Genomic DNA, 25,527 nt, shown 5'->3' on the forward strand with positions numbered 1-25,527 from the left:
GAATAAATAAATATAGAGACACAACTGAGGAATTGGAAGACAGCCCAGAAGGATGGGAGGCAGAGCAATAGAATACTAATGAAGCTCCTGCTAAAAGGGATTGACTACCCACACATTCAGGAATGGAATACACATGTGTTGAACTAGAATTTGTTCTCTCTTAATATAGTACTGGAATTCTCAGGCTTATCCAGTGTTTTGTAGGAATCTGAAGACATATTTGTTAAAAAAAATTCCTTTGATTTTTATTTTTTTTTTCTTATCTGGAATATAATTCTAGTGATGGTGGAATACAAATATCACATTATATTTACATTTATTAACATGTATTTAGGTAGATAAGGTCCTCTGCTATAGGGACTACAACTTTCTTTAATTCATTTCTTTAATTCTTTATTTAATTTTATTGAAAAAAATTAAATAGAAAAAACCCCCAAATAGAGCATTATTTATAAATAGTATTGTATCATCCTGTACAATACACCAGCACTTTCAAGATATTCAGAAAAACACACAAGGACCCTCCTCATCTTTCAAACTAAACTTTTATTGAATCATTTGTTAATTTCTCCTCCATGGACTAAAGTAACAGAAGAGAGATATCTCCTGATTAGCCACAGAAGAATTGTACTCAACAGTTAAGAGAAGTTGGACTAGGGGACAACTCACAAAGAGCTGTAACTGGTTTCCAAGTTCCTGGGGCACTTTCAGAAAACAAGGGGAAGGTGAGAGGGTTGTCTTATCAGAAAACTTGTGAACACTTTTTTTCTTTTTAAATACACACATTGTTTTCAGGCGTGAAACTCAACATTTAAAGTTTTCTTGTTAATTCCATTCTCCTGTAATAAGATATAATAAATATAAAAAGGAGGGGGACTAAGTTTTGATTTTTTTTTTAGACAAGCTATTGCATTTTTTGCCCCCTCTTGCTTTTAGTCCCCACGGTCTTTTCACTCTCTCCTGCCCTTCTCTCTGCTGCAATCTCAAGTGCATTCATTTAAATAAAAACATTACAAAAATGGCATAGATCTCTTCCATGTGCTAAGGATGAAAGAGCAAATATCTAGCAGGTCTTCTCCCCCCCCAGTTTGCTGGAGCTATTTTTTACCTGTCCGATTCAACCCTTCCAACCCGTAGCAAAACAAATGTTTACAGTCATTCATAAGAACCACCCAGAGAAAGGGAAAAAAACCATTTGATTGGATCTTTCTTTTCAGTCGTTTTATTTACAGGTAAATTTTCATATTTATTCAAACTGAAAAAATAGCATCATGAAAAGTGACTTCTTATCAAGAGTGCTCTCAGTTTTGTTTTGTTAAACTTCCTCCTCTTCTGTAATGACACCAGGGTCAAGGATCTGGGTTTTTTTTTTTTGTCTTAGATCATTAAATGTGCACATCAACACATTCCAAGCACAAATTAAGAAATGCAAAAAACAAACAAAAAAATATATATATTTATATATAATTTCCCCCCCTATCCAAATATTTCAAGTCTCAGTACAGTGGATACTCCCGTGAACAGGATTCTGTTATGCCTAAAATAGGCCATTTGGCTGAGTCGTGGCAAGTGGGGAGGGCAGCGGTGGCAGGATACACATATTGTTGGGATGGTTTAGTCTTTTTGTCTCCTCCACCTTGGAAGTTCAACAGTAGAAAAACATGCTAGCCCCTTTAAGCCAGCCCAAAGCCTTCTGAGCATTCCTGGATAGCCAACAGCAGCATGTGACGAAGTTTCTCATAACTCTCATAGGCTGGCAAATCCAGCTGGTTAAAACTAAAGAGGAGACAAGAAAGGAAGACAGAAAATGAAAGACCTCTAAATCAAACTATTCATATGGTTGCTCCACATTATTTGCTTCTCGCCTTTGTACACTTAAATTTTGCTGAGAAGCTGATTTGTCTTCAAGCAATGTGCACAGGATACCACCCTTTTAAGCAGCTCCTCTGCCATCTGCTAGATAACGGCGTTTTAAATTAGAGGTTAAAACCATCACAAATACTTGCAGCATGACTGTCCTGCTTCTGTCCCCTGCTTCTCCCTTACCTGCTCAGCATCAAGCTTCTACCTTTTCCTCCTTCTTTTCCCTATTCACTTTCCAGAAAGCAGCAAAGAAAATATTTAGCCTCTGAATCCCAAGAGCACTCAGACACTAGAAAGGCCTTAACTAGGAAACCCATGCAAAAAGGTGGAGCCACAGTAAAGCTTATCCACAGACTGAGGTTCAGAGACTCTGCAGTGAATTTGTGCTTTGTTGTTGCAGTAATAGTTGCTAAGGGCCTCTGGACAGGTGCTAAGTTCAATTTCCCCTAGTTTTGGTACTGCATTGGGGGAAGGAGAGGAAGGGAAAGAGGTAGGATATTGTTCTTCTGTGCAGGGCAGTCAAGACAAATAAGCACCCAGGAAAGTTGATTTTCATGTACTCCCTCACCTATTGAGCTGACATGCTTGCAGACTCACAAAAGAAGTGTAGCATTTCTCTTAGATTCTCCCCTCATCTTGTAACATCACTTTACCCATATCCTCCCTCCAAGCTTACACTGCATCTGAGACTTGCTTAAGGATCTTCAGAAAAAATGTGTGCACTTCATTTTCTTAAGTTCACTAATTATCCCTCATAATAACAAAACTAGAGCTACCAAACTATCTCTGTGGAAGAAATGGCCATATAGATGAAAATCCAACAATACACATTCAATAAAATAAACCAATACAGCAAGATTGGTCACTAGCCTGCCATCATATCAAATTAGTTGCTGAAGAAAAAAAAGAGGGTAATAGGATGATCATAGCAACTATCATATTTTCATTATTCCAAAAATGATAATTGCCCCGAAGTTGCTAGTTTCATAACTCAAAATGGAGTTATGAAACTAGCAACTTTGGGGCAATTATCATTTTTGGAATAATGAAAATATGATAGTTTCGATGATCATCTTATTACCCTCTTTTTCCTTCAGCAACCTTTAGATATGGGTAGGATGTTAGTCTGAGAGCCTACATCTGATTTTATCATATCAAATTAGGACACGCTGGCAGAGTTAGTAATTTCTGGATTTTTCTACTCTGAATTATATTTAGGGGGGTGGAGAATTTATAAGGCTCAATTTTCAAAACATCTAAAAAAGTCAGGAGAGGCTCTTGGCCATTTAAATTGCCAGCCTGGGGCTTACTCAGCAATTTCAGCAGCATTTAACCAAATAGTGCAACTGAAAATTACCCAGTTAGCTGATATCAGCTATTTTGGAGGCATTCCAGGGGTGGAGACGGCACTTAACCAGCTACAATAACCACACAATAGGATTGTATAAAAAGTGGTCCTATCTTTATGCAGTTCTTCATAGCCGGTTAAGTGCTGAATATTGCAAGAAACTGGCTAAGTATGTTTTTGCCAACTTCACATACCCAGAAATTCAATGCCAGAGAATGACCCAGAGAGTGGTAGAAAACTGGAACGTTCTTCCGGAGGCTGTTATAGGGAAAAACACCCTCCAGGGATTCAAGACAAAGTTAGACAAGTTCCTGCTGAACCAGAACGTACACAGGTAAGGCTAGTCTCAGTTAGGGCACTGGTCTTTGACCTAAGGGCTGCCACATGAGTGGACTGCTGGGCACGATGGACCACTGGTCTGACCCAGCAGCGGCAATTCTTATGTTCTTATTGAATTTCTGGGCATGATGCTGGTGGTGGTCAGTAAAACGCTGATCACTATTTGCTGAATATTGGTCTACAGACTTCTTTCTGGGTAAAAGTGTTTAATTCTAGATGTGTTAGTAAAGCAACAACTTATAAAACGTGTACTAGAATGCCCAAGTGATAATTTATGATCCAAGATGACCAATTTACTCAGTAAACCACTCTCCAATTTGCAGGATCTATTACAAAGAAGGCTTCACAAGGGGTGGAGAAAGCTGAGGAAGCTGTAAGTCATTACCACGTATGAGCAGAGGGTAGTCTGTCTGTAGATCTGTCATCCCGGTGTATCTGGAACTTCTGAATGCCATTCATTCCTTCTAAAGCAGCAAAGCCCTGCAGGGGAACCTTTGAGGTACCGGTGACAAATTGAAGGAATTTGGCACGGTCTGCTTGGTCAAAAGAACGCAGAGCTCTCCAGAACCATTGGATCTGTTGGGAAAACAAGGCAGACGAAGTTAGCAAAATAGACCCTCTTTACAGCAATAGGTTACACTTTATTGGTGTTAATTGATCTCTGTCAAAACAGCTATAGTGTGATATGCACAATGTACCACATTAGTTAAAGTTAAAAAATTTACTTGGGATAAACCCTGCCCCCAACACACTAACAAGTGTTCTGTTAGTTCTGATACAGAATTGAGTAAGCAATACCTAGAAAATCTGGAACAAAGCAAGAATTAATGCATTTTTTGCCCAGATCCTCTTACCTGCCAACTCCAATCTGATCAACTAATTTTTTTGGCATTTAAAAATTCATAACATTTTGGATAATTTATGCCTAATCTTTTATGAGTGAACACAATCAATACAAAGTACAACTGTGTACAGAAATTAACACACATAGCCAGTGCATTTTTCTAGGAAAAAAAAAAAAAGGTTCTGGTACTCAAATACTAGGCCATTTTTCAGGAGTAGGGTTGATCACAGAGGGCAGTAGCAGGGCCCCATGAAAAGACATTGAGTGTGCAGAACCTGAGCTCTTTTATTAATACTTGGGAACAATGTGTCATTTTTATCAAGCAATGGAAAAAGTGCTGATACTCAGTACCAGAGTACCCCTCAAAAAAAGCCTTGTACATAGCACTCCAGTATTTACAGTAAAAAGAAAGCCAGCATCCACTGAACTATATATCTCATGCTCCTCTAAACCCCCTCCCTTTAGCGAGAAGATACCATACATAGTAATTATATCCATTTAACTAGTCAGCAGACTGTACAAGTTTGTCAAATTAAAAGAAATCAAGTTTAAATTGCGTAACTAATTAAACTATGTCACCTATTTGTACAATCATCTAAACCTACTCATATTCTATCCCAAACAGAAACCAAGTATTGGAGTGAAAGGTCTTGGCTCTTATGGCCTTCTATTCTCATCACTGAACTCCCTAACCTCTTATATTAACAACGTTTTCAGGTACAGTATATCAAAAGAAGAAAACCTATGAGAGAATCCATGGGACTGTTGGATCATCAATGACCAAAAGGGGCACTTAGGAAGTATAGTGTGGTCTGCATACCGTGGGCATTTCGGCCAGTCTGGCGCCACTAAAATCACTCTTCTCTGGTGTGCCATGATCCTGTGCAGAAGGCAGCCTATTATAGACCATGGAGGAAAGGCATATTTAAGACCTGTCTTTGGCCAGGGTTGATACCAAGGCATCCAAAACTTCGCTTCTTGGCTCACGTCTTTGAGTGAAGAATCGCTCCGCCTTCTTGTCTGTAGCCGATGCCATCAGGTCGAATGCTGGTCGCCCCACAGATTCACTATGCAAGTGAAAGCTTCATGGGACAAGGACCACTCCCCAGAATCCCGGGTCTTCCACCCGAGGAAGTCCGCTTGCACATTATCCATTCCTGCCACATGTGCCGCCGAGAGAGCCAGAAGATGGGCCTCTGTCTATCAAAACAGCATTTGGGTTTCCAAGAAGAGCACTTTTGGTGCCCCCCTTGGCGACTGACATAGCCCACTGCCATTGTGTTGTCTGAGAAAACTTGAATCATTTTGTTCTGTAAGGTGCTCTCTAATCTGGAGCGCCAGGCAGATGGCCTGAAGTTCCAAGCAGTTGATTGACCACTTCCTCTGGGAAGGGAACCAACATCCCTAAACTGATGTGCCCCCCCCAGCTGTAAAGGCTGGCATCTGTCATTAAAATCACCCATGAAGAGATGCAGAGGGGAACCTCTCTGGTGAGACAGAGAGAGGATTCAACCACCAGTCCAGACTGTGATGAGTTTCCGCTTTTCAAGGAAGCTGTTAGTGTAGTGGATCCCTCTGTCAACACCATCGGGAAAGGAGTTCCTCTGGGATTTAATGCAAGTGCGCTCTTGCCCAGGGACTACGTCCATGGTCACAACCACTGACCCCAGAACCTGCTTGTATTGCCAGGCTGCTGGAACAGGTTTGCTCCGAAACTGCTATAGCTGATGCAGAAGCATTTCTCTGTGGTATTCCGGAAGGAATACTTTGTTTACTTCCGTCTCAAACCGAACTCCCAGGTATTTAAGCTCAGCGTCGGTTCTACATGGCTCTTCTGGAAGTTAACCAACCAACCAAGCTTCTGCAGCATCTGGATCACCCAGTGAACCGCTCGTCTCCCCTTGGATTCAGACTGGGCTCTAATTAGCCAATCATCCAGGTTACTTATGTATTTGTATGCCTGTCCTGCATAGATGAGCTGCAACCACCACCATCACAACTTGGTGAAGGTCCATGGCCAGCCTGAATAGCAAAGTTGTAAACTGGAAGTGTTGCTCCAACTAGAGAATGACACGGGGAAAAAATCTGTCCCCGTCACTGCACCGTCCCCGGCCCACCATCCTCTACACCGCCCCGTCACCGCCATCCCTTTCATCGCCCCGTCACCGCCACTGCCATCCCATTCACCGCCCCGTCACCGTCCCCGCAGCATCCATATAAGCCTCAGTACTGCGAAACACCATGAAGACAGAAGAGAGTTCTGCCACTACTACTACTGCACTGAGAATCTGTTTCAGTGCCTCTGCTCTGTAGTAAAAACCGAACATAAAATAAATCAATTAACTTGTCCTCTCTTTCAATGACGTATCCCCCATGTTCATCTATAGCTCGAATCAGGTCAATTGTGCACACTAAAAATGCAGGAGGATCTGGAACGTGAGCGCAGGCAGGCAGTGATACAAAAACAGCAGACACCCGACCGACTGCAGTGTTCCGCCATCTCCCTCCCTCCATCTCACTTTAGATGTAGAGTATGCTGGCTTTCTTTTTCGCCCAGCCGCATGTGCGGGTGTTCATTTGTTCAATATTCTCCTCTGATGCAACCGGAAACAGGAAGTTGCAAGAGAGGAGAAGATTGATCAATGCGAGCGCGGCTTGGCGAAAAAGAAAGCTGGCATACTCTACATTAGTGGTTTGCAACCTTTTTACACCCGTGGACTGGCAGAAATAAAAGAATTATTTTGTGGACCGGCAAACTACTAGGACTAAAATTTTAAAACCTATTTCTGCCCCATCTCCGCAAGCTCGGTCACCTCAGTAACTATAGAAAAATAGACAAATATAGACAGCAGATATAAATTCTCAAAACTGACACATTTTGATCACTAAATTGAAAATAAAATCATTTTCCTACTTTTGCTGTCTGGTGATTGATTTCATGAGTCTCTGGTTGCGTTTCCTTCTGTCTGTGTATCCTTTCTTTCATTTCTTTCTTTCTGCACTCAGGCCCAAGGATTGTCCCTTTCTATTCCCTCCCTCTTTGCTTCCTATGTCCTTAGTGCCCCCGGTGCCTCCTTCCCATGTCCTTAGTGCCCCTTCCTGTCTTTAGTGTCCCCAGTGCCTCCTTCCCATGTCTTTAGTGCCCCAGTGCTTCCTTCCCATGTCCTTAGTGCCCCTTCCTGTCTTTAGTGCCCCCAGTGCCTCTTTCCCATGTCTTTAGTGCCCCCAGTGCCTCCTTCCCATGTCTTTAGTGCCCCCAGTGCCTCCTTCCCATGTCTTTAGTGCCCCAGTGCCTCCTTCCCATGTCCTTAGTGCCCCTTCCTGTCTTTAGTGCCCCCAGTGCCTCCTTCCCATGTCTTTAGTGCCCCCAGTGCCTCCTTCCCATGTCCTTAAGTGCCCCTTCATCTTTAGTGCCCCCAGTGCCTCCTTCCCATGTCTTTAGTGCCCCCAGTGCCTCCTTCCCATGTCCTTAAGTGCCCCTTCCTGTCTTTAGTGCCCCCAGTGCCTCCTTCCCATGTCTTTAGTGTCCCTAGTGCCTCCTTCCTATGTCCCTCTCACTGCCTTCCACACTTTGTCCCACCCCCACCCCCGAAGCTTGCCTGCCTGCCTGTCTACCTTTCTCCCTCCCTAGCCAAAGCCAGCCTGCTGCCTCCCTGCCGCACAAAAAAAAAAAGCCTCCGTCCTTTTCCCCTTCTCTTACCGCCATGCTGCAGCTACTAAAGCCGACAGGAAGTCTATCCGACGTCAATTCTGACGTCGGAGAGGACATTCTGGGCCAGCCAATCGCTGCCTGGCTGGCCCAGAACGTCCTTTCCGACGTCAGAATTGACGTCGGATAGACTTCCTGTCGGCTTTAATAGCTGCAGCATGGCGGTAGGAGCAGGAGAAAAGGAGAGGCTTTTTTTTTTCTTCGCGCGGACCGGCAGAAATTCAACCGGCGGTGCTCTTCCAATTCAAAGGTGAGGTGGAGGGAGGGAGGGAGATGGCGGGGACCGCGCAATCTTGATTGCCTCACTGCGGGGACAAGTCCATTCACCGCTCCACGGGGCGGTGAATGGCCTTGTCCCCGTCCCGCAGAGGCCACTATTTTTTCTTCCCCGTTTTGGCGGGTTACCCGCGGCTAAATGCGGCTAGCCGCGGGTAACCTGCCACCGTGTCATTCTCTAGCTCCAACACATGGAATCACAAATACTTCCTATGGTGTGGAAATATAGGAATGTGCAGATAGGCCTCCGTCATATCTGGTGAGGCAAGAAATTCCCCTGGCGCCACGATGCGATCATCGACCTTGCTGTTTCCATTTGGAAACATGGTATCTTGAGGACCACATGCACAGCTTTGAGGTCTAGAATTGGCCTCCAGTCTTTGGAGCTTCTCTTGGGCAAGATGAATTATATCAAGTATCTGCCAGAGTCTTGAGTCTTCCTTTGGGATGGGCTCAATGACTTCCAGAGCTAGCAATCTTTGCACTGTCGATCTGATATTGTTCACTTTTTCTGGCTTCCCTACTGGGAAGTGTAGATAAAGGTCTGGAAGGGGATGAAAGAACTCGAGCTTGTACCCCTTGTGTATGATTTCCAACACCCAGTGATCTGTGTTGATCTCTTCCCATGCTCTTAAATAGCCTGACATCCTCCCTCCCGATGTGTGGAGGCTCAGCTGACATTGTGGAGTCATAACTGTTTCTTGAGCTGTGGCAGTGCAGGATCCTGAAGATTGGGGGCACCTGTTCCATCCAAATCTTTGAGTTTCGAAATGATCTCTGGCCTGATGCACCCCCCTCCCCCATGAGAACTGCCGGTAGAGTCTGGAGGCCTGAAAATTACCCTAACCAGACCCCCTAGGGGCTCGAGGTCTGCTGTCTAGCAAGGATTTTGGCTTACAATTCTGTACACAGGTCATAAGATTATCCAGGCCTTTCCAAAAAAGTAACTGTCCTTTGAATGCCAATTTACTCGGTGTCGCCTTCGAGGAGGAATCTGCTGCCCACTATCTGATCCATAGCATCCTGTGGGCGGAAATAGAATAAGGTGACATCTTACTAACTGTGACAGGATGTATATCCCATCCCAGAAACCAGGGGTCTCCGTGTCCACTTTTGGAGCCTCCCTTGGGAGGGATGATATGATTGGGGGAATTGCAGTCCTGCTGGGGAGGGATCTAGTTAGTGTAGAAAGACTAGGAGGGTAGTGGCGGGTTCCAGATATTCTCTATCCTCCCAAACAGATGCTGTTCCCCCATTCCCTGAACTGCTTTTAGTTCTTCCTCCTCACTTGCTCATTTGCAGTCATGCTGTACACTGTGGGTTTTTTATTAAAACATTAAAACTGCTGCACAGACTCACTATATACTCTCTCAAAACTGATGCCGACATCACTGTAGGTGCTGGCTTTCAAATCCTTTGTCTAATACACTGTGGGGACTGGCTCTACAAATATAGGGAAAGAAAGCTATTTGTGAAATTATGGTATTTGCAAGAGGGCTCCGCATCTAACCCCTGCAAATATGTTGGGAGACCCGTATTCCAAATGCCTTAGCGTAAGATTGAGGTTCATTCCTATCATGGAATGTGCCAAACTAACCAATTTGGAGAATTGCTTCTGAAAGAGACATTACATGCTAATAGAATTCTTTACCTCAGATGTACAAAGCACAGATCCTTGCCTAATACAGAATAGGGAACTGCAAATCAGAAACGAAGACAAAAACAGAAAACGCCAAGAAAGTCAAATTCTATAAGCAGTCCAATATTGGAAAGAGAAACACATGTATTTACTTCTGTACTCTACAAATATGGAAACAGAAAAGACTACCCATTCCAACGCTTAAAATGTAAAATACTGTTTCCAGTGCAATAAGTGTCATTCTGGACAAGTGAGTAATTTCCCTATTGCCGCGAGATCTGCAGAAGGAATCCACTTTGGATTTTTTCTGTAACCCAACCCTCTTACTTCACTGAAAGCTTTACTGCCACATACAGTTTTTACCTTCTGCACACGAGTCTGAAGGAATGTTTTTGTTCTGCTTTCCTTTTTCTTTATTTTACTTGGTGTTCTTCAGTTAATTTCCAACAATTTCAGTGCTCGGATCTCACCAATTTCAGGGTCAGCTTTGCCTGTGTGGAGAAGCAGATGAGGTCTGCAACTGACAGGTCAATCCCTTGTGGTACCTGCTGGCCTGTTGGTCAGCCTGCAAAAGTATTTTTGGAACTCGGGCCCGTTCCCATTTACCCTCTGCTACTGCTTAGCAGGGGTTTGCGTGCAGACTGTTAGGCATTCTTAGGAGGCTCAGCAGTGTCTCGCAGGGTGCTGGCTGCATTTTTGCCTTCCCCCCCCAGTTTGGTAGAACATCCATCGGGTCCCACAGTGGTGGGGGATTCAGTCAGACATCGAGTTTGACTGGCAGCTTTAAGATCAGCTTTGGTAAGGACTTTCAGCATGAGGCAGTGATTTCTTCTCCTTTCCAACTATTGTACAGAACCGAGGCAGGCTGCAGCACATTTCCAACACAGGTCACAGTGAGTAAGGCTGTCATAGCCTATGAGGTGGAATCGGTGGGGGATGTGTGTAATTCCAATTTTTGGTAGATTCTGAATGTTCCCCCTGTGATCACCCCGCCTGAAAAATCCTAAATTTACCAGTTTTTGACTTGTTTGTTTGAGGTTTTTTAAAGCAATTTTTGGCACCAAAATCTGACGGTGGCCATCTTGGATTTTTAGTGATTTTTTTTTCTCATAAGTTTCCTACAGCTTCAAATCAAATTTTTTTTGCCTCAAATCTTGTTGGGATGGAGTCATTGGGCTCTTTTACCACTAATCCATGCCAGGATTGTGCAAATTCTGCTCCTCAGGAGTGTCCGTGCACCATATGCCATGCTGCATGAGAAGGAGAGGTGAGAGTTTCTGGCTTAGCCTCTCCTAAGCATTCTTGTCTTTAGAAAAGGGCAGCTAGCCTGGCTGGAGCAGGTGTTTCTCTTTTTGGATTCCAGAAACAATCATCCTGCGTGGAAGCCACAGAGCCCAAGAAACGCAAATTAGTCATCGCAGGACGACTCTTCATTCCCTGGTTTGGCTTTTGCTTTTTCTTTTTTTTTCAATTTTCAATTACAATCAAGTTAACACTTGTACAGAAAGGTAAAGTTAAGCAACAAATAAAATACAATATAAATTATATTCTATTGGCCCACTATTCCAAGAAAACTAAATATAGCTTAACTTTTACTCAAGTCCTCAATTTAGAACTAAGATGTAGAAACCAGCGAGATAATAACAAAGAAATAAAAGTAAAAATAAGGTAACAGGTGTTGGCTGAGACAGGAAATCAAAATCTATGAGTGCTTCAGATATCCACTCCTTTTTTCAGGAGAGCAGCTGACAAGAAGGTTGTTAGTTGACTAGGATCAAAGAAAACATATTTTTGCGATTGATACACTATCACACATTTACATGGGTGACGAAGAAAATAAGCCGCCCCAAGAGCAATAACTCCCGGCTTTAACAACAAAAACTCACGTCGACGTTTTTGTGTATCTCGTGACAAATCTGGATACATTTGTATTTTATACCCTAGAAATTATTTCTGTTTGTTCTTGAAGAAAAGTCTTAATAGCCAATTCTTTTCTGGTGACAAAGCAACTGTTAGAAGAAGTGTTGCTGGCTTTGCAAGTTCGCTATCTGAAAGTTCCAAAATTGTAGAAACATTAAGTTCTCGTTGAATATCTTCTTCCTTTAATTTTTCTTCCCTTTTCATTGGTAAATAATATACTTGGGTAATTGGCGGTAGCAATTCCTCAGAAATTTCCAGTATCTCTTTCATATAGCATTTCAACATATCTCTAGGAGTTACTGTCGCTACTCTGGGAAAATGAATTAATCTAAGATTGTTATTACGAGAGAAATTTTCTAAGGACTCCAGTTTTCTCCTTAAATTAATATTATCTCTCACAAGTGTTTCTGAAATTTATTTAGAAGCTTTCACTTCTTGGGAAGAATTCAAAGTTGAATTTTTTAAATCTTGTAAGTCAACTTTAATATTCTTAAATTCCTTTTCTTGGGCATTAACTTTTTGCTCCAACTGAGAGAGCTGAGGATTAATAGATTTAGCCAGATTCGCCACAAGGTCCCAAATAGCCTCAAGAGTTATCTCTTGGGGTTTTTCCAAAGTAAAGAAGAATTTTTTAGAAGAAACAATTTCCTCACCAGCTAAGGTTCCTTCGTGGCTGCTGGTCTCCTGCTCACAAATCAAATGTGGCGCTGGTAAGTCCCCAGGTTCTAAAGGGAAACTCTGCAAATGCAGAGTCCCACTCCATGGTCCCCTCTGTACGTTGCCATCAGCCTCCGGGAAGAGTCCCACATCGACTCCTGATGCTTTCTCAACCCGCGGGGAACTTGCGCCCTGGGGAGGAGAGAGAAGCACTCCAGCTTCGGGGCTCAAGGTGGTTTCCGGGCCCAAGGAGATCGCTTCCGCCTCGCCCCTGTGCGTCTCCACGCTCCAGCGATGTCCTGCATTTGGCGCAGAAACTGATCAATACTGCCGAAAGTGGCTGGGTCCGGACGCTGCAAGGCTCCAGCGGCACTACGCCCTCTCCGCTTCGGCATCGATAAAGGTAATTTTTATGTAGAAGTAAAAAATGTTAGCAAGCTTTCTGAATCGAAGCACTCAGACAGACCTTCAATCCGCCATCTTGGTCCCATTCCTGGTTTGGCTTTTTCTTTGGAATTAATCAATTTAATGTGGAAAGCCTTTAAAAAGTCATTCTCCCAAAGTGCAGTGTCACCACCAGAGCGCCAGACTCCCCCTTAACAGGAGGAGAGCGCGGCGCTACACACTTCATCTTCAGCCGGTGCGGGTGGAAGCAGGCCCGGCGAAGACAGCGGCAGGAGGGAGAGAGAAGCCGGAGCAACGCAGAAGAAGGAGACAGTGGCAGGCAGCGAGCGGTAGCGTGGGGGAGCTCCGCCCACCCCCAACGCGTCACCGCCAGCGTCACCACCAGAGCGCTGGACTCCCCCTTAACAGGAGGAGAGCGCACGCTACACACTTCATCTTCGGCCGATGCGGGTGGAAGCAGGCCCGGCGAAGACAGTGGCAGGAGGGAGAGAGGAGAAGCCGGAGCAATGCAGAAGAAGGAGACAGCGGCAGGCAGCGAGCGGTAGTGTGGGGGAGCTCCGCCCACCCCCAACGCGTCACCACCAGCGTCACCACCAGAGCGCCGGACTCCCCCTTAACAGGAGGAGAGCCAACGGCGCACAGCCGTTTGGCGCGCGGCGAGCGGTAAAGGCGCTTGCCTTAGCAAGAGCGCCTTTGCAAAGGAGCCTGCAGAAGGAGCCAGGAAGCTGGGCCGACTAACAGGGAGCTCCAATATGTAAGTTACATTCTGGTTATTGTTCTTTTGTTTACTATTACCTAGCCACACAGCACACACCGAGACAAGCACTCTCAAACAGCTCAACAGCACCAACACAACCAAGACCAACGATCAACAGGAGGACTGCTATCAAGAGGGCAGGACACACACAATTGAGAATGAGAACAAGACATGAGCGCCCACGGAAGCCAGAAGATGAGCTTTCCAGTCTTCTGCACCGGCTGCAGTATGTATGACTACCTCCCCTCGGGGACTAGGGCATACGTTTGCAGCCGATGCGAGGAGCTGGACAGCCTGAAACTGCAAGTTCGGCTGCTGGAGGGAACTGTGATGGAACTCGAAGAACTTCTTGCCAGGAAGGAGGAAAACTGCTTGCAGGAGAAGTTGCTAAGGGAGCCCGATACCAGCGAAGGGATCGTGGAACTAGAAAGATTCATCGAGGAAGCCCACCAGCAACACGTAGAGATCCCAGGGCTGGAAAGCTGTACCCAGGATACCCAGACAGAAGGCCTGGAAGAGAGGAGAGAAGACATCCATGCAAACACAGAAAAAACCGAAGATGAGGTAGGAGACATCCACACACCAGGAGAAAGAGAGAGAACACAGGAAGACGTCCCCTCATCTGAAGAGCCGAAAACTATTTCAAGAGTAGCACTGGAGGAAGAAGACTGGCCTTATACCATAGATGTGGACTTACGACCCCCAAGAAACCCCCAAATAAAGAAGATGGGGATCATCGTAGGTGACTCCTTTATACGTCACGTGGACAGCCACACCGCAGGAGGAAGAGAGGACAGAATCGTCACCTGTCTGCTTGGAGCAAGAGTGAAGGATGTGGCCAACAGGATCTCCAGGATCATAGACAGCGCAGGGGGAGAGGATACTTCTGTTCTCATCCACGTGGGAACAAATGATGTGAGCGGACGGAAGTATGACAGGGAAGAGATGAAGGGCCAGCTCCGCTCACTTGGAAGACAGCTGAAGATCAGGGAGGTGAAGGTGGCCTTCTCTGAGATCCTCCCAGTACCAAGAGCGGATGGAAAGAGACAAGGGGAATTGCAAGCTATTAACGCCTGGATGAGACGATGGTGCGAAGAAGGCGGCTTTGACTTCGTGCGCAACTGGACGGCGTTCTGGGGAAAAAGCAAGTACTACAGAAAGGATGGACTACACCTCAACAAGGAAGGAGCAAGAGTATTGGCAGGCAACATGAAGAAGGCCATCGAGAAAGCGTTAAACTAATAAATAGGGGAAAGCCGACAGTCGACCACCAGTCGATGGCACGGACGACAGGATGCCCCGATGAAGAAACCATGGGCTACTACTCATACACAGGAGGGGACAACCTCACAGCAAATAAGGAAGACAAGGCAGGAAGGGACAACTCAGACACAGGAGGGGATGACCGTACAGCAAACAAGGGAGACAACACTGGAGCGGTTAAGGATACCGTGAAAGAAACAGTAGAGACAGTAAAGAGTAGAAAGTCCAAAAAGGTAACACGAAGAGAACTCAAATGTATGTATACGAATGCTAGAAGTCTAGGGAACAAAATGGGGGAACTAGAGACAATAGCAAGACATGATAAGTTGGAAATCATTTGCATAACAGAAACATGGTGGAATGAAGAAAACAAATGGGACACAGTACTACAGGGATACAAACTATATAGAAGAGATCGAGTAGGGCAGAAAGGTGGAGGTATTGCCCTGTATGTTCAGGAAGGAGTAGAATCTGTTGAAGTGGCTACGACGGAAACGAAAGAGAAGCTAGAGTCCCTCTGGATCAAGATTCCTGGCCAAAACAGCGCAGACACGAAAATTGGCCTTTACTATCGTCCCCCAGGACAGGCGGAGGAAACTGACTCAGAAATGATAGAGGAAATCAAACAAGAATGCAAGACGGGCAATGTAATAATATTGGGAGACTTCAATTTCCCGAGGATAGACTGGAAACTAGGAACCTCCAACTGCGGCAAGGAGGCCAAGTTCCTGGAGGTGCTAGGGGATTGCTTCCTGGAACAAATGGTAAAAGAGCCGACAAGAGGCAATGCCACCCTGGATTTGGTACTAAATGACCTCACGGGTCCGACAAAAGAAGTAGAAGTTACGGTACCGCTGGGGACGAGCGATCACAAAGTGATCAGCTTTAAGCTTGACATCGGGAATAGAAAATGTGCCAAAACCTTAACCAAAACCTTAAACTTTAAAAAAGGCAAATACGATCGCATGAGAGCCATGGTGAAACAACGACTCAAGAAAAAGGTGGACAAACTTGAAACAGTAGACCAGGCATGGTCCCTACTGAAAAATACTATCACAGAAGCACAAAATCTCCACCTTCCGAGGATCTCCAAAGAGGGGAGAACAAAAAGTAAGGGAGAACCGGCATGGCTTACCAGACAGGTGAGGGAAGCCATAAAAGAAAAGAAGGACTCTTTCAAAAAATGGAAACACATGAAAACAACCGAAGCATGGAAAAAACATAAAGATGATCAGAAGAAATGTTACAAGGCGGTGAGGGATGCCAAAAAGGACTATGAGGAAAAAATAGCGCAAGAGGCCAAAAACTTCAAACCCTTCTTTAGATACGTGAAAGGGAAAAAACCCGCAAAAGAGGCGGTGGGACCCCTGGACGACCAGGGAAGAAAAGGGTACATCAAGGAAGATAAACAAATTGCAGACAAACTAAATTCCTTCTTTGCGTCCGTCTTTACGGAGGAGGATACCGCAAAAATACCAGAAGCAGTGAAAGTGTTTAGTGGAGTAATAGAAGACAGCCTCACCACAGTTGAAGTGGAGTTGGACCAGATATACTACCAGATCGACAAACTTAAAAGTGACAAATCCCCTGGACCGGATGGAATTCACCCGAGAGTTTTAAAGGAATTGAAGGCTGAAATCAGAGAGCTATTGCAAAAACTTGCCAATCTGACAATCAGAACTGGACAGATACCAGATGACTGGAAGATAGCGAACGTCACGCCAATTTTCAAAAAAGGATCGAGAGGGGAACCGGACAACTACAGACCTGTGAGCCTTACGTCTGTCCCTGGAAAGATGGTTGAAGCACTGATCAAGGATAGCATAGTCCGGCACCTAGATACACACGACTTGCTGAAACCCAGTCAACATGGGTTCAGGAAAGGGAAATCATGTTTAACGAATTTACTTCAATTTTTTGAGACTGTGAACAAGCAAATTGATAGTGGAATGCCGGTGGACATAATATATTTGGACTTCCAGAAAGCATTCGACAAAGTTCCACATGAAAGACTTCTCAGGAAACTACAAAGCCATGGAATAGAGGGAGATATACAAAGGTGGATAGGCTGGATAGGTGGAATGGCTGGAAAACAGAAAGCAGAGAGTGGGCATAAATGGGAAGTTCTCAAACTGGGAGAAAGTGACTTGTGGTGTGCCCCAGGGCTCGGTACTTGGGCCGATCCTATTTAATATTTATATCAATGACCTGGAAGACGGAATATCCAGTGAGATCATTAAGTTTGCAGACGACACAAAGCTATGCCGGGCAATCAGATCACTGGAGGATAGCAAGGAACTCCAGAGCGACTTGTATCAGTTAGAGAAATGGGCAGAGCAATGGCAGATGAAGTTCAACGTGGAGAAATGCAAAGTAATGCATTTAGGTAGTAAGAATAAGGAACACGAGTATAGAATGTCAGGCGCAACTCTGGGTAAGAGCGAACAATTAAAGGACCTGGGTGTACTGATAGATAGGACCCTGAAGCCATCGGCACAATGTGCGGCAGCGGCAAAGAAAGCAAACAGAATGTTAGGCATGATAAAGAAAGGAATCACGAGTAGATCGGAGAAAGTCATAATGCCGCTTTATAGAGCAATGGTCAGACCACACTTGGAATACTGTGTCCAACATTGGTCTCCCAACCTAAAGAAGGATATAAAACTGCTGGAGAGGGTGCAGAGACGAGCAACGAAGCTAATAAGAGGTATGGAGAACTTGGAATATGAGGAACGACTCAAGAAACTGGGACTGTTCTCCCTTGAGAAGAGGAGGCTGCGAGGGGACATGTTCGAGACGTTCAAAATGCTGAAAGGCATCGATAAAACAGAGCAGGAAAATAAATTATTTACATTGTCCAACGCGACATGGACAAGAGGACATGGTTTGAAGCTAAGGGGGGACAAGTCCAGGACAAATGTCAGGAAGTTCTGCTTCACGCAGCGAGTGGTAGACACCTGGAATGCTCTCCCAAAGGAGGTTATTAAGGAATCCACTGTGCTAGGATTCAAAGGCAAATTAGATGCACATCTCCTTATGAGAGAGGGAGGGAGATGGAAAGAAGAAAAAGCATGGAAGCTCTGGAAGAATCCCTGTAAGTCCTGACGTTATTAAACCAGGTGAAGTGGGATGGGGGGATAAAACCATAAGCTCACAGAAACTGTTCTCCCTACAAAAAACCCTTCTAGCAACTAGCATCTTATCTCTGCAGCTGATGGAAACAGTAGATTAACTGTAAAAAGATATTTCACACAATTTACCAGAAGACATGCACAAATAAAGAAATACCTAGTTTCTAAGCAAAGTAAACTACTGTGTCAGCGAAACTTGAGAGAAAATAACAGGTCCTGATGCTGCGGTCTGGCATCAGGCCCACCCAGCCAGATACCATGAAGAGATGAACAGACCATGGTCCGAAGATAGAATTCTCAAGAGATATCATCTACAGTGTCAGAGATATTTATGGTTGGGAGGGGGTCTTGTGCTCGGAAATACTAATATGGTGGGGAAACAGGCATTTAGGGGAAAAGGTAGGTTTTACGGAAAACAGAGTAAAACATATAACATGACGTAGATGAGAATAGCCAATAAATGAATGTAGTTAGGCAGTAATGCATAAGTAAATAACCAATAAGGATGTATCATGTGATGTAAACCAACGTGGTGTTGGCCACTAAGAAATGTATAAAAACCAGGCCATTAGAAGGGAGAGGGGAGAACAGACATCAGAGGACCTCTAGGCCTAGAGGTCACCTTCTGAGCCACCTTCTGTTACGCTATATACTAAATGATTTATTCCTGTAAGCTGTTATTGATTGACTAAATAAATATATACTTATTGAAACCAGTATATAGCGTTCGAGGTCTCATTACCGAGATAGGCCTGGACAGCGGCCTATCTACATCACTTACGAGAGGCATAGAGGGATATGGGTGACTAAAACTACATCAGGTGTATACCTGACTGGGCCTCCGCGTGTGCGGATCGCCGGACTCAATGGACCATGGGTCTGATCCGGAGATGGCAGTTCTTATGTTCCTGCACTTCAGACTCAAAATGACAGGACACAGCCCCTCAAAGGATTTCTGCCTCACAGTTTAAAACTGCCCAGCCCTTAGGAGACCTGTTTGCAGGGGATACAGATAATGATGATACATCTCTCTGTGCCGTTACTGTCCATGGATGCATCTCCCATATCAGGGAAGCTGGTCCACAGATTGGCACTTTGGATCCTACTATGGCACTGGATCCTGGCGATGATCCCACAGTCCTGCCGGATCTCATTTATGAGTCTTTGCATGAACTAAATTTAGACTCCCAGACAGTTCCTGCTACTTCCTCCTCCCTTATGAGTGGAGTGAGGGTTCAGTCTGCTGCGTTTATAGGGCAGTTGCTATTCAGTAAAGGACTGGACGATCTCATGAATTGTGTGATGGACCGTTGTCCTAAGACTTTGCCTAACAGTTGGTCGGGGAACTCTGGAGGCTCAGTGTGCACTAATATTCGTGGCTCCTAGGTTCAGATTTCATGCGATCACTGGGTTCTGGAAATCATCTAGACTGGTTACAAGATGGAATTTGCCAGACCAGCTTCTCATGGATTGGTTTGTGGACTCTACCAAAGGGTGGCTAAAAAAGGTGGTCAAGGTACAAGCCATTGTGAGAAGGCTGCTGGATATCCAGGCCATAGAGCCAGTGCCACCCAAAGACTTGGGGTCTGGCAAATGCTCCATATACTTTATTGTAACAAAGAAAGGTTCTTATGATTGGAGACTCATGAAAATGATTGGAGACCTCACGAAAATGCAGCGCTAAATTCCATGCTTTTGTATGGAGACAGTTTGATCTGTCAAAGTGGCGATGATTCTGGGAGAGCTCCTTGCCGCTCTTCATCCGACGGAAACCTACTTGCATATTCCCATTTTCCAGGACCATGGAAAATAGTGATAAAATTTCCAGATCCAACAACGAGAGTAGTACATTGTTTAACATCTGGCGCTCCTTATCCTCTAAAAACGAATCCTCCCCATCAGCAGACGACCTAGCAAAATTCTTTAACGAAAAGATCACTACCATAATAAGCTCCTTCCCACCAGCAGTCTCTTATAATTCTCTGGTTCCCAGCGACTCTAACCCTTTCCCAGCCAACTCTAACCGTATCCCAGCAGACAGATCCTGGACCGTCTTTGAACACATATCCGAATCTCAGATCTCTAAACTCTGCCTCAAACTGAAATCCTGCAAATGTGCCCTGGATCCATGCCCTTCCTACCTATACAAGAAAATTCCCGCGCTGGCCATCTCATCCCTCACCAGACTTATAAACTCTGTTTTACTATCGGGCCTATTTTCTGCAGAAATGGGACATATTGCCTTGACCCCCATTACTGAAAAAAGCTGATCTTGACCCTTCCTCACCATCTAACTATCATCCCATAGCAAATATCCCTCTCCTTACCAAAATGCTAGAGGCCATCATATCTACCCAACTCTCATCTTACCTAGAGAGATTCTCCATTCTCTTACATTACCAATATGGCTTCAGACCCAACTTCAGCACCGAATCCCTACTGGCCTCATTAATTTCAAAGGTGCAACAACTACATTCTTGTAATAAGTTTGCTATCCTATTACAATTTGATCTTTCTGCAGCTTTTGATGTTGTCCAGCACGATATTCTAATTTATCAACTTTCCGAGATAGGCATGGACTCCACAGTTTTAGAGTAGTTCTCGAAATTCTTACGATCCCGCTCCTACATTGTTAACACAAATGGCACCATGTCCTCTCCTTGGAAACTGACTTGCGGAGTCCCGTAGGGATCCCCTATTCTCTTCAACATCTATGTCTTCCCTGAAACTCTTTCATCTATGTTATCCCTTGAAACATTCTACACATATGCTGATGACATCCTTGTCCTTCTCGAGACAGACTCGAACCTTACCAACCTCTCTGAGAACATAATAGCAGTCCCTCACAGTACAAATGAAACTGAACGAGTCCAAAACGAAACTACTCTGGATCAGCCCAAAATTAGAACAGCTACTCACCCTCATCTCACTGCCTTCTGGCGCCCACTGCAACTTGAGTTCTCAAGCAAAGTTCTAGGCATCATTATTGACTCTTCTCTTTCCTTCAATGACCATCTCAACTCCTTGATAAAGTCATGCTTTTTTAACCTCCATATGCTGAGGAAAGTGAGATCCTGCTTCCACCAACAATATTTTGCCATCCTTGTACAATCTATCATCTTCTCTAGACTAGACTACTGTAACTAAGTCTAACTAAAAAAGTCTCCAAAGACTTCAGCAAATTCAGAACACTGCGACCAAGCTGATCTTCGCAAAAAGCAAATTTGATCATGTTTCCCCTCTTCTGTCCAAACTTCACTGGCTTCCAGTAATTTCCAGGGTTAATTTTAAATGAGCTTGCCTAGCTTTTAAGATCTTACACGGTATCCTCCCTCACCTAATTCCTCTATTTTGGAACTCCTTGAGTCCCGTTACCACCAGGTCCACCCAAAAATTTAAACTATCCTTCCCCTCGCTAAAAGGTATCCTCTATGCGGGAAGATTAGAGAAATCTCTCTTCTTCCGAATCACAGGGCTTTGGAATAACCTTTCTGCCCCACTAAAGAATCTGGTCTCCTTCCAACTATTCCGAAAGCATCTAAAAACTAGGCTATTCACAAAAATGTAAGGCTCTCTACCCCCTATACTCAACCTCCAACCTCATTATGCTGTTCCTTCCTTATATTAAGCTTTTGTAAACCGTGCCGAGCTCTATAATTATGGAGAGGATGCGGTATATAAACTTAAGGTTTAGTTTAGTTTAGGACCATAGGAAGTTTCTCAGATTTCATGCCCTGGAAAATCATTATTCTCGGCTCTGCCTTTCAACCTAATGACGGCTCCTCACACCTTCACCAAAATCATGGCGGTGGTGGCGGTCCACTTACACAAGATGGAGCTGCAAACACATCCCTACCTGGACGAATGGCTGATCTGAACCCCCTCATTGTCTGAGGGTCGGTGCACAGTGGACCAGGTGATCCGAGTTCTGGAGGACCTGGGTTGGTTTGTGAATTGTCACAAGAGCCATTTAAAGCCAACAATCCCTGGAGGAACTGGGAGTCTTGTTCAACACATTAGCTGGCCATGCTTAACTTCTAGAGGCACACAGACAAAAACTTTGCTTTCAGATATTGTGCCTTCTACTGAAGTTAGCTCCGTCGGCATGGGGCTATCTTCAGGTCCTGGGGTCCATGGTGGCCACAACAGATGTGGTTCCTTGGAAGAGGGTCCACATGCGTCCTCTCCAACATGTGATACTCTCATGCTGGTTCCCACAGTCAGGCTCTTTGCAGAAGTCTCTACCTTGGAAGCTCAGGCCAGCATGGATTGGTGGCTCTGCTTTCAGTCCCTTACCAAGGGCATGCCCCTTCAGATAACTTTCTGGAATGCCAGCCTCTTTGGCTGGGAGGCTAATTACAACTGTCGGCTGATTCAAAGACATTGATTGCCCTCTCAGAGAAATGGCAGGATGGAGTTGCGAGCCATTCAGATAGTTCTGGCGAAATTGCAAAAGATTCTGGAAGGCCAAGCGGTCAAGGTAACATAGTAAATGACAGCAGATATAGACCTGAATGGTCCATCCAGTCTGCCCAATATTTACACTCCTTATACATTCATGTTTAGATTGCCTTTTATTTAATATTTCTGGGCAATAGACCATAGAAGTCTGTCCAGTATTGTCATAGGTTCCCACTACCGAGTTGCCGTTGAAGCTCACTCCAGACTACCCTAACCATCCTATCACTGGAGCTTCCCTCAAAGCCATCCCCAGTCTATCCTAAATGAATTCACCATATACAGGTCACAGACCATGTAAGACTGCCCAGTACCAGCCTTAGTTTGTTTTATACCATTAATTTTCTAATTAGAGATTCTCTGTGCTCACCCCACGCTTTTTCCGTCACTGTTTTCATCTCCACCACCTCCCTCGGGAGGGCATTTCAGGCATCCACCACCCTCTCCTGAAAAAAAGAATTTCCTAACATTACTCCTAAGTCTGCCACCCTACAACCTCAATCAATGCCCTCTAGTTTTACCATTTTTCTTTCTCTGGAAAATATTTGTTTCTATATTATATATTTAAATGTCTGTATCATATCTCCCCTGTCCTTCCTCTCCTCTAGAGTATACATATTCAGGTCTTCCAAGCACTTCTTGTATGTCTTTTGGCAAACACCCCATACCATTTTTGTTGCTTTTCTCTGGACAGCTTCAAGTCGTTTTACATCCTTAGCCAGATATGGCCTCTAAAACTAAACACAGTATTCCAGGTGGGGTCTCACCAATGACCTGTACAGGGGCATCAACACCTCCTTTCTTTTGCTGGTTATGCCTCTTTCTATACAGCCCAGAATCCTTCTGGCTAAAGCCACTGCTTTGTTGCACTGTTTTGTTGCCTTCAGATCCTCAGACATTATCACCCCAAGGTCTCTCTCTCATCCGTGCATACTAGCCTATTCCCCAAATGCATCACTCTACACTTCTTCACATTGAATTTTAGTTGACAAACATTAGACCACTCTTCTAACTTTTGCACAACTTTTTCATGTTTTCCACTACCTCCAGAGTGTCTACTCTGTTACAAATCTTGGTATCATCTGCAAACCTTACCTTCTAACCCTTCAGCAATGTTGCTCACAAATATATTGAGTAGAATTGGACCCAACACCAATCCTTGTGTCACTGTTCTACTCACCTTTCCTTCCTCCAAGTGAATTCCATTAACCACCACTCTCTGGCTTCGGTCCATCAACCAGTTTCTAATCCAGTTCACCACCTTGGGTCCTAAATTCTGCCCATCAAGTTCATTCAAGAGCCTTCTATGAGAAACTGTGTCATGCTGAAATTAGGTAAATTACATCTTGCACAGAACTTCAATCCAATTCTTTGGTCGCCCAGTCAAAGAATTCAATCAGGTTTGGCATGATTTACCTTTAGTAAAGCCATGCTGCCTCAGATCTTGTAATCCATTGGATTCCAGGAAATTCACTATCTTTTCCTTCAGCAACACTTTTATTATTTTTCCAACAACCGAAGTGAGGTTTACTGGCCTGTAATTTCCTGCTTCATCTTTGTAACCACTTTTGTGACGAGAGACTACATCCGCTCTTTTCCAATCCTGTGTAACTTCTCCGGTCTCTAAGGAGTAATTGAACAAATCTTTTAGAGGGCCCACCAAAACCTCTCTGAGTTCCTTTAATATACTGGGATGGCTTTGTCCACCTTCAATTTTTCAAGATGTCCACAGCCAATTGTAGTCCTTTTACAGGATTTTCTTTTGTAAATACAGAGAAAAAGAATTTGTTTAGCAAGTTAACCTTTTTCTCATCAGCTTCTGCACTAATATACCTGAAAAAATTTTTGTCACTGTTTATTACAGTTGTGGCATATCAATCGCCAGAGTGGCACCAATAGCGTCCATCTGTGTCTGGAAGCCTGCCTCCTCTTCCACTGGGCAGAACATCATTTGCAGGCACTACTGGCAGCCCACATAGTGGAAGTGGACAATGTTGAAGCCGACTTCCTCAGCAGACAGACCTTAGACCCAGGCAAGTGGATGCTGTCAGTGACAGCATTTCAATCCATTGTTTGGCATTGGGGTTGGCTTTGATTTGACCTCATGGTGATGGCAAAGAACAAGAAGGTTGGCAGGTTCTTCAGTCAAAGATATGACACCAGAAGCGAGGGTCTAGATGAAAATGCAGCGCTCATGACAGACTGAGTCATTGAAAGGATTGCAAGTCATCAGGGAAAGGTCATTCTGGTGGCTCTAGATTGGCCCCATAGACTGTGGTATGCAGATGTGATGCGCCTTCAAAAGGGTCCCAGTCTCCGGTGCTTCCGGACTTCGTCTCAAGGTCCAGTATGCACGGAGGATCTGGATCATTTTGCTCTTATGCATGGCTCTTGAATGGGAAGTGATAGAGAAGAAAGGATATTTGGAAGTAGTCAAACACTCTTCTGAAGTCTAAGAAGCTGACTACAGTCTCTGCCTATGCTAAAGTGTGGAAGACTTTTCAGCATTGGTGCATCCAAGAGCATGTGACACCATTTTCAGCTCTGGGTTCGTTGGTGTTAGCTTGTCTCCAGGGTTCTCTTGTTTTAGTGCTTGGGACCGCAGACCTACGCTGGCGTGGCTCTGCATGGTTTCAAAGCTCTGTTCTAGCCACTAGAAGAGGTATCCCTACTGGATTTAACACTAAAGGTGGTCTTTCTGGTAGCTGGGACTAGAGAATGACAAGGTGAACACAGCAGCAAGTCGTGGTTTGCCTGTGGCTATGGAGACACCAAAGCCTGACTCACCACAGACAAGAGAACAAAACATTTCACTGCCCACAAGAACAGTGAAAAGCTTTGTCCCCGCAGTTAGAAGCACCCCCCTTCCTTCTTGCCATTAACCACTTGTGGGGGGTACAAGGCACTGTGTGTGTCTC

The 25,527-nt window shown here is 44.6% G+C and overlaps 1 protein-coding gene across 7 annotated transcripts in view; it reads right to left on the reverse strand.

Moving 5' to 3' along the window:
* Positions 1-528: 528 nt before the first annotated feature.
* Positions 529-25,527, reverse strand: part of HUWE1 (HECT, UBA and WWE domain containing E3 ubiquitin protein ligase 1) — a 779,197-nt gene continuing 754,198 nt past the window's right edge. For all 7 annotated transcript variants that reach the window (XM_033921870.1, XM_033921880.1, XM_033921834.1 and 4 more), the window contains 2 exons: positions 3,936-4,126; positions 529-1,776 (listed from right to left, as the gene is read on the reverse strand). In XM_033921870.1, the coding sequence (XP_033777761.1) occupies positions 1,674-1,776; positions 3,936-4,126 (294 nt within the window). In that variant the 3' untranslated portion in view covers positions 529-1,673. The remainder of the gene's footprint in view (positions 1,777-3,935; positions 4,127-25,527) is intronic.

Source organism: Geotrypetes seraphini, chromosome 1 (genome assembly GCF_902459505.1).
Source record: "Geotrypetes seraphini chromosome 1, aGeoSer1.1, whole genome shotgun sequence".
Lineage (NCBI taxonomy): Eukaryota > Metazoa > Chordata > Amphibia > Gymnophiona > Dermophiidae > Geotrypetes > Geotrypetes seraphini.